Source organism: Drosophila albomicans, unplaced genomic scaffold (genome assembly GCF_009650485.2).
Source record: "Drosophila albomicans strain 15112-1751.03 unplaced genomic scaffold, ASM965048v2 utg000142l_pilon, whole genome shotgun sequence".
Classification (NCBI taxonomy): domain Eukaryota; kingdom Metazoa; phylum Arthropoda; class Insecta; order Diptera; family Drosophilidae; genus Drosophila; species Drosophila albomicans.
In genome coordinates, this window is record NW_026263530.1 from 32,866 (window position 1) to 42,093 (window position 9,228).

The 9,228-nt window shown below is 30.3% G+C and overlaps 2 protein-coding genes across 2 annotated transcripts; one reads left to right on the top strand and one right to left on the bottom strand.

Annotated features, from left to right (window-relative positions):
* Positions 1–3,189: 3,189 nt before the first annotated feature.
* Positions 3,190–4,545, bottom strand: LOC127566284 (uncharacterized). The gene is made up of 2 exons (XM_052008302.1): positions 3,559–4,545; positions 3,190–3,479 (listed from the first exon to the last, which is right to left on the bottom strand). Exons 1-2 carry the CDS (start codon positions 4,362–4,364, stop codon positions 3,293–3,295), a joined length of 993 nt encoding a protein of 330 aa, XP_051864262.1. The 5' UTR covers positions 4,365–4,545; the 3' UTR covers positions 3,190–3,292.
* An 828-nt stretch (positions 4,546–5,373) lies between these two features.
* LOC117577323 (nuclear transcription factor Y subunit beta-like) lies at positions 5,374–6,695 on the top strand. Its single transcript, XM_034262286.2, has 2 exons — positions 5,374–6,277; positions 6,562–6,695. The coding sequence occupies exons 1-2, from the start codon at positions 5,947–5,949 to the stop codon at positions 6,588–6,590; spliced, it is 360 nt and encodes a 119-aa protein (XP_034118177.2). The 5' UTR covers positions 5,374–5,946; the 3' UTR covers positions 6,591–6,695.
* The last annotated feature ends 2,533 nt before the right edge of the window (positions 6,696–9,228 follow it).

The following is a 9,228-nucleotide window of genomic DNA, read 5'->3' on the forward strand; positions in this document are numbered from 1 at the left end:
AGAAAATCATTTGTAAACATTGTGAGACAAGCAACACGAATTTTGAAACGAAAAAATCCAGTAGATTTGAAAGAAGCAATTCAAATAACACAGCAATCAATTCCAGAAAGTTTTCGCCATCAGAAAAAGAAGTCAAACGGGAGATCAATCATTCCGAGAGTGATACCAATACCGAAAATTGGTGGATTCCTACCGTTGGTACCAATTATGGCAGCACTTTCAGCACTTGGTGGTCTTGCAAGTGGTGGGACAGCTATTGCCAAGGCTATAAATGATGTTAAAAATGGAAAGGAACAATTAGCTGAAGCGACACGACACAATCGATATATGGAATCAATTGCTATGGGAAAGGGTCTTTTCTTGAAACCATATAAACGCGGATATGGGTTATATTATTCACCATATCCAAAAAACCTTTAGATTTGCTACCCAAACGAGCGCTTACCGATATTGATTTAATTGACTTTGCTAAACAACAAGAGTTTAGACACTTTCGTGGTGTTTTTATGCGTGATCGTTTGCCAAAGAAACCATGGATCAATGAATGTGGCATAATAAATTTAGATAATGATAGCGGCTGCGGTACGCATTGGGTAGCATATTTTAAAAATGGAAATTATAAAGAATATTTTGATAGTTTTGGGGATTTGCAACCGCCGATTGAAATTGTCAACTATTTAAAAACACCTATTGAATATAACTATAGAAATGAGCAAAAATTTAACACATATAACTGTGGTCATTTATGTTTAAAATTTTTATTGAGAAAAAATAAAAAATATATATAATTATTCATACACTTTTGTTATTTTATTTATTTTTTTTCTTTTTTTTTTACAATTATTTATAGTTTAAGGTATATCTTTATGACCCCATGCAAGGGTGTCTTTATTATTATCTGTTATATAGCGCTTATCATCTAAATAGTTTAATGTTACTTTTGTGTACTCTTGGGTATAAATTTGTGTGTAAATTTGATTTAAATAAGTACATTGTTCCAAATTGTTTTTGTTTTCGGTATAAACATTTGCGAAAATCATCAATAGTTAATTTTGAAGTTACACTCATCTTTACACCTTTTATTTTTTTAATTTCCGTAGTCACATCATTATTTATATTATTTATTCTTATTGAGTACATTTTTGATCTAAGCCCAATAAATTCTTTAATTATATTGCCTTTGCATTCATCTTTCATCATTCCCAGTTTTTTTTTGTTCAACAATGGTAAATTAAAAATATTATCTTCATCATATTCTGATGTATCATAATGTTGGTTAATATCACTACGAATATCATTATAAAAATCTATAGTTTTAATATCATAGATAAAGGAATCAGTATCCATATACATTAAATTGATGTTTTCGTGATATTTAGGTATCATATAATCATAGTGAAAACTATACATTTTATATTTTGATAATTCTAGGACTGTGAAACCAATGTAAACTGGTTTATTATAGACAACGTGGGCTTTTTTTCATTTGTATTGCAATCATATTATCAGTAAATTGTAATGAGTTTTTAAAATTAAATTTTGATATTAGTGCTCTAGCCCCTAATCTTTTACCTTTACTCTCCCAGTCACATACCAATTTAATTGTTTTCCTCTTATCAACATTTTCCATAGTTTTACCATACACAGCGTTGTTTAGTAGTTTAAAAAAATTTTTTTCAAATTCATTAACAGCCAATGTTCTATGATGATTATTGCATTCGATATATTTTTTAAGCCAATCAGATTGTTCAAATTGTAATATTCGGTGAATTTTCTTTAAAATCATTCCATGTTTAATACATTGCTGTAAATTCCTATAGTGAATTACATATTTATACTTGTGCGTTAAATCAGCAACCAATTTTGTATTTTGGATATTTTCATTTCTTTTGTTTTGTGGACAAAATGGTAAATCATTATGAATGTTGTGTAAACCTTCGCTATATTCTAAGTCCACTTCTAAGATACAACCAATTGCAGAATCGTCTGTGTATGTGTTCAAATCAAATGTTTCTAAATTTTTCTTCTAACCATTTAAAGTTTTTATATGGAAGAGCTTGTGACATAGCATATCCATATAAATTATTAACATCTAAATATATGATATAATTTGATTCTTTGTTACTATCATAGTCTTTTAAATATTTATTATTTGCAACTGAATGACGTTTACTACATTGAACAAGACCACCTCTAATCCCTTTCATTACAAAATTATACATATCAATGTCGGTTAGTAATTCTAATTCTATTTTAGTTATTTTTAACATTGCATCCCATGATAGGCCTGGTGTTGTATATATATATTGACATGGGTCTAAATTGTAAATTTTTTTACATACTCTTCTAAAATTCTCAAAAACGTCACATAACAAAAGTACGTCTACCTTTAAATACAACAATAAATAATCTAATAAATTGTCACATTTAAAGACATTCCATACATTTTGGGCGTACTCATAATTTTCGAGTGAACAGTTCTTATCTGTTAATTGATTATAAAAGCTTTCACGTGATGGTAATTGTGTATCTTTCAATCGTTCAATTGAATTTAAATAGCTATATGGAAATACACCCTTACGTTTTATTAAATTAAATTCTTCAGTTATTTGGAAAAATGATTTAATAGTGCATAAATTTGAATCTGTTAAATAACTTGCTAAGTTATCTAGACTTGATGGCATAAATCTAAATGAATCCAAAAATCGAAGTTCTATAATTTCATTTTTCCCTATAACAATTTTCTTAGATATAGAAATATAAAATTCTTTGTTTAACGGTATTATATTAATTTCACCTTCAATATTTGATAATTCTTTAACAAATAAATGGCAATCGTACGCTGAGAGATTATGAAAAAATATTGGGAAAAATTTTGGTAATTTAAAATTTATATTACATTCATTATGTGCAGCACCTCTATATTCTCCTGTTAAATGGCAATGATCTACAACTTTATCATTTTCACTGAGTAAATTTCCACATATATGACAATTTTGTTCTAAATTAAAGGAATTTAATTGCTCAATTGTTAGTTCAAGTGGCCTAATTTCTTTTAAATGATTTTCATATAACATCAAACAATCATTATAAATGCTATCTATAAATTGTGATGTGCAGTCTTCACCATGATATATTCGATATATATTCAAGTTATTATTGTATGAACATTTTATGTAATAGCTATATGCATATGGTATATGCTTTTGAATTAGATTAATATTATCTGATTTTTTAATATTTATCTCTTCTAATATACATTCGAAATCAGCATATACTACAAAAGGAACGTCTAATTGTTTTTGTAATTTTTAAATTTTAATATCGAATCTTCATTACCAGCTTGAGGCATCTCAGTTACAATTTTATTACACTCCAGGCTATGTTGCTCCAGTTTGTTGGCATCATGGAAATGTTGTAAACATGTGCGGCATAAATACATTTTTCCATTATGTTTCGTCAATTGTTTTTTCAGCATTCTAGAGTCAATTAAACGAGAATAAACAATAGAATTTTAGGTATTTTCTTAATGTGATTCAATATTATATATATAGATACCTTGAAATATTTTTAATCCAAACATAGTGACATTTATCTTCCTTTTCGAGCAGCAACAAATATATGTTGTATAATACATTAGTGGTTTTATTCTTGGTAAAATAATATGGTCCGATTATTGTGGTGTCATCTGTATCCAATCCGAAAACAGTTATACTTATTTCAGGATTATTGTCTTCAAATATTTTAATGCTATTAACCGATGTGGGAAATTCCAATCCACTAAAATTTAATGTTGTGTTATTTATAATAAATGTATCTTGTTGAATGTTGTGAATTCCTTTTTTTTGATATAGAGAAACTCTTTCTTTGTGATCGTTATTGATGTCAAATAAGGCTGATATTAATGCCCACTTAAAACAATATACATCATTATTTTTCACATTGACACATGCATTTCTCTTTAATATTTGCTGAGGTAAACAAATGTAATTTGTACCTCTTAGAGGTTGGTATTTATTTATGTTCACTTCTAAATGCATGATTTCAGTTAATGACCAACCGCTGTCTCGTTCTTGAAATTCACTCATTTCATTTTTTATATAATTATATAAATTATTAATCATTTCATTTAAAGTCTCATCGTTATCACCCATTGTTGAATGCAATGTATTCATTTTAGTTTGGTGTGATTTAAGTTCAATTTTGCAATCGTCTTCACTTTCTTTAATTAAAACGTAGTTGCAAAATAGTTCAAAATTAAATTTTATATTAACATGTTTTTGCAATGCATCTTTTAATAATTGTTTCACCTGTTCATCGATTGATTGGAAAAATAATGTAATGTTTAAACTACTTTTGTTCATATTTTGAATTATATATGTTTCAATTCGACTATTAAATACACTTTTCACACATTTTAAGTTAGCATTTATTTGCACGCTAGATAATTGTTTATGTAAGTTTGTCCGTAAATGATGTGACCAGTTAACATTCGCAACATTTTGGTCACATACATCACAGTATCGTGTTTCGCCAGATGTTGTGTTGACTGTATTATGTTTCATTCTTATATGCCGTCTTAAAGATGGGTTGAGCTGAAAACTTTCCCCACAATATTCACAAATAAATAAGTCCATTTTTATAGTTTTTTTTTTGTTTAGTTTTTTGTTTAGTTTTTTATTTAACTTTCTTGTGGAGTCAATGAAAAATGAAATGAATACTGTGGTCCGATTTTTATTTTACGAAAACTATATCGTCCAGTTTGAAGCTCCGTGACAGTTGAACTAGTCAAACGACTATAGCGTTCTGGCAGGAAAACGATGTTTGTGTCACAAGTTAACATGAGGCGAAGTCCATAAACAGTCCTCTTCAACTCAGCGGTGTTGATAACGACATCCACATCATAGGGTATGTCCCGAACGCTCAAAATGGTTCTTGGGTAAGAAAGCATCACAGCGTTGAGTTCGTCCAAAATATTTGCCATTATTGTTGTTGTTTTCTTTTTAAAAAAATTTAATGTAAGTATACGGGAATCTTACTTGTTAGTGAGCTTTTAATGAGTTTTTCCCTCATCTTTTATAGCAAAATTCTTGTATATAATGCTCTTTGTTCGCAGTTGACGAAAGTGATTATATATTTATATATATATATAATGAGCGTGAGGATGCACTTAATTTCCGGGGGGCTTATATAACGATCATGGGATTGTTTCCCGTTTTTTCCCTCTCTTATCAAACAACGAAGACGTTTGATTTTTTCGCGTGGGTTGATGTTTTTTCCATTCTGATTTTTCTGCTGACATACTTTTATTTATATATATATATATAATGAGCGTGAGGATGCACTTAATTTCCGGGGGGTTATATATATATATATATAACGATCATGGGATTGTTTTCCCTCTCTTATCGAACAACGAAGACGTTTAATTTTTTTTTTTTTTTCGCGTGGGTTGTTGTTTTTTTCCGTTCTGATTTTTCTGCTGACATACTTTAAAAAACCTTATGAGAACAAAGACCTATGTATGAGGGTTTTTTTTTCGCGTGGGTTGCTGTTATCATACTTTTGTATACGGAAAAACTATGAGAACAAAGGCCTATGTATGTATGTATGATTTTTTTTCGCGTGGATTGCTGACATCACACTTTTGCACACGATGACAACGATCCCGAACAGAGGCTAGCGTTCTGTTAGAGTGATAAAACTCCATACTAATGCTTTGCGGCTTATAAATACTGCCTCACATTCAGCTGCAGAAGCCAGTGCAAAAAGTTTTGTCAAACAGTTGTCCCCATAATACTGCTTGCTTGCGGCTTATAAGTACTATACTACATTCAGTTGTAGAAGCCAGAACAAAAAAAAAAAATTTAGTCAAACAGTTGACAGTTGAAAAATTTAGTCAAACAGTTGAAAGTTGACAGTTGAAAAAGTAAAAGTGAATATATAATGGATGACTACTATTTTTATCAAAACTCGCAATACGTTGTTCTTGATGATGATGATGATGATGATGATGTAGAAATGAATGCTGACGCATCTCAAAATGGTTGTTCTAACGAACAACCACCACCACCACAACAACCTCAAAATGGGAGTGAACAACTGCCACCAGCACTACCACCATCAGCACAACAACAACAACCACAACAACAACAACAACAACCACCAACAACGTCACGTGTGAATGAAGAACAACATCAACAGCAACCACCAACACCACATGAGAATGATCAACCGCTAATATTACAACAACCATTAGCACCACAACAACAAAATGGTAACCATTTTTTTTGTAATAGTTGTAAAAAAAAAATTAAAAGAGAGGGGTGGATTTTACCTCTAGATAGAAATGAATTCTGCCTTCCATTGTTTGCAAATAAATATAATTACCAATATGATTATCTAGTATGTAGAAAGTGTAGAGGTGATTATTATGAAACCATAATAAATTTAAAGATAAGGGACATAAGAGAAAAATACCCAAAAACAACAATAGAACCCTTAACAAAAAAAAAAAAAAAATATGAAGAAACTTAACAATTTTTTTCTTCTCTTGGTTAGTGCGTCTTCCAGATCACCCGGAGCTGTGACATCATCGGGGGTCCCTTATGGTATACACACACACACACACATATACAATATTGTAATACTATACTATACATACATATATAATACTACCCACACACACACACACACACACACACACAATATTTTTTATACTGCACACGACATATAATATTTAGATATTTTAAATATATATGTGTGAGCATAACCCAAATATAGAAAGTAGACTCATTGATAAATGCGTTCGTCCATGTGCCTTCGTTTCCCAAACCCAAGAAGCTCTTGGGGTTTGGAAGCGAACACACACTGACGAAAGTATTTCTCAATGAGACTACTTTTTATAATTGTTTTATACATACACATATATATATATATTTAAAATATTGTTATACTATACACACACACAATATTTTTATACTGCACATGATATATAATATTTAGGTATTTTAAATATATATATATATATATGTATGCATAAAACAATTATAGAAAGTAGACTTATTAAGTAGACTCATTGCGAAATTCTTTCATCAATGTGCCTTCGTTCCCTAAACCTAAGAAGCTCTTGGGGTTTGGAAGCTCTTGGGGTTTGGAAGCGAAAACACACTGACGAAAGCATTTCTCAATGAGTCTACTCAATGAGTCAACTTTTTATAATTGTTTTATGCATACACATATATATATATATATATATATATATATATATATTTAAAATATTGTTATACTATACACACACACACACACACATATTTTAAATATATATATATATATATGTGTGTATGACACAATTATACTAGGTAGTTTCATTGATTAGTGCTTTCGTCATTGTGCTTTCGTTTCCCAAACCTAAGAAGCTCTTAGGGTTTGGAAGCCAAATCACAATGACGAAAACATTTCTCAATGAGTCTACTTTTTATAATTGTTTTATACATACACATATATATATATTTAAAATATTGTTATACTATACACACATATATTTAAAATTTATTATGGGACAAAGCCCTCGCAAGTACAAAATCTGTAAAAGTTATAATCTATATATAATATATATGTAATAAAAATAAAAAAAAAAAAAAAAAAAACATTTCTTATTTTGTTTTATTTATATATGCAATACAGTTCAGTAGTAAAATTGGAAGCAAACATGTCAACACGTACAACCGCTGATCAGCTAGACATGTTAATCACACAAATACATAAATTTTGTGAGGAGTTTAAGGATGTAATTTCTGAAAAGGATTTAAAGAGCATAAATGCTACGCTAAAATTACTATATTTGTTAGAACACGTTTCAATAGCTCTAACAACAACAACAATAACAATGGAAACACCGCGGAATTCATTGGAGCAATGTATTCAAAGCAATTGTTTCAACCCTCGCAACATTTGTCATCGCATTGAGAGTGTCATAAGAGCAACACTAAATACAATGCAACATTATCGCAATTTAAATACAAGAATGAACAATAACACAGAAAAACAATAACAATGCGGATAAATTTTTCTATAATAAAACAACATATATAACATACAAACAAAAATATTATTTTTCATTTTATTTAAAATACTCTTAGACGTTAATATTAGAAAGATGGTATCCTTGGTTTGGTTCATAGAACGTATGAATGGAATAATCCCTAATATCGAAACAAATCCTGTTTCCTGCTGGGAAGAAATGTTTCAACCTAAGAAGCTAAATACACTAAAGCTTATACTCAGCGATGAAGTTGAGTATCTGTTGGTAAAAAAATATGGAGTATTCAATAATACTGTAATTGATTGGACATACAATATTGGAACATTCACAATATCGTGCAATGTATTTACACCTAAACAAATGGTTCCAGTTTACTATTTAGGTATTGAAATAGAGGAACCAGATGCTAAATTTCAATTTATTGCAACCAAAGAAGGTCTTAAGATTTATAAATGTAATATAATTGATATATCATACGATTAAATAAATAAACAAATTTATATACCTCAACTTAAGTTTTTGTGTGTTCTCCACCCAGACCTCCGCTCAGATCCAGATCCAGACCTACGCCCAACCCTCCACAACAGCCCCCCGCCGCCAGCACACAAACACGCGCACACGCGCCACTCACGACTTTGCGGGGTTCAACACACACAAAGAAAAAATGAACTGATTAAAAGTAGTATTACACATTTAAATGTAATATTACTATAGTATTACTCATGATCTTGCCCGGCGTAATGACGTTGCGATTGCTACAAAATCAACTGATTAAAACTACTATTACTATAGTATTACTCATTTAAATGTAGTATTACTATACTATTACTATACTATTACTCACAATCTTTTGACCGGCGAAATGACCGACGTAGTAAAGCCGTAGTAACCGGCGTAGTAACCTTGAACTGATAACATTACTCATGCTCATGACCGGCGTAGTAACCTTGAACGCGTAGTAACCTTGAACGCGTAGTAAACTTGAACTGATAACAGATTAGTCACGGTTTCGAGGGCTGATTTTTTTTTTTGATGAGTCATGATTTTGAGCTCAAAATGTGCTCCGGAAGCCCCATGATTTTTTGATGAATCATCATTTAGAGCAGAAAAAGTGGCCTGGAACTCCCATATCCTACCTACTTATAGCAACGACAACGAGTAAGGATAGAAAGGATGCGGAAAAC

Bases quoted from the DNA above. Each gene is read 5' to 3' on its own strand.
- LOC127566284 (XM_052008302.1), bottom strand. From the start codon at position 4,364: ATGAACAAAAGTAGTTTAAACATTACATTATTTTTCCAATCAATCGAT. The intron at 3,480-3,558 runs GTATCTATATAT...AATTGACTCTAG, and splicing joins TGGATTAAAAATATTTCAAG to AATGCTGAAAAAACAATTGA.
- LOC117577323 (XM_034262286.2), top strand. From the start codon at position 5,947: ATGGATGACTACTATTTTTATCAAAACTCGCAATACGTTGTTCTTGAT. The intron at 6,278-6,561 runs GTAACCATTTTT...TCTCTTGGTTAG, and splicing joins AGCACCACAACAACAAAATG to TGCGTCTTCCAGATCACCCG.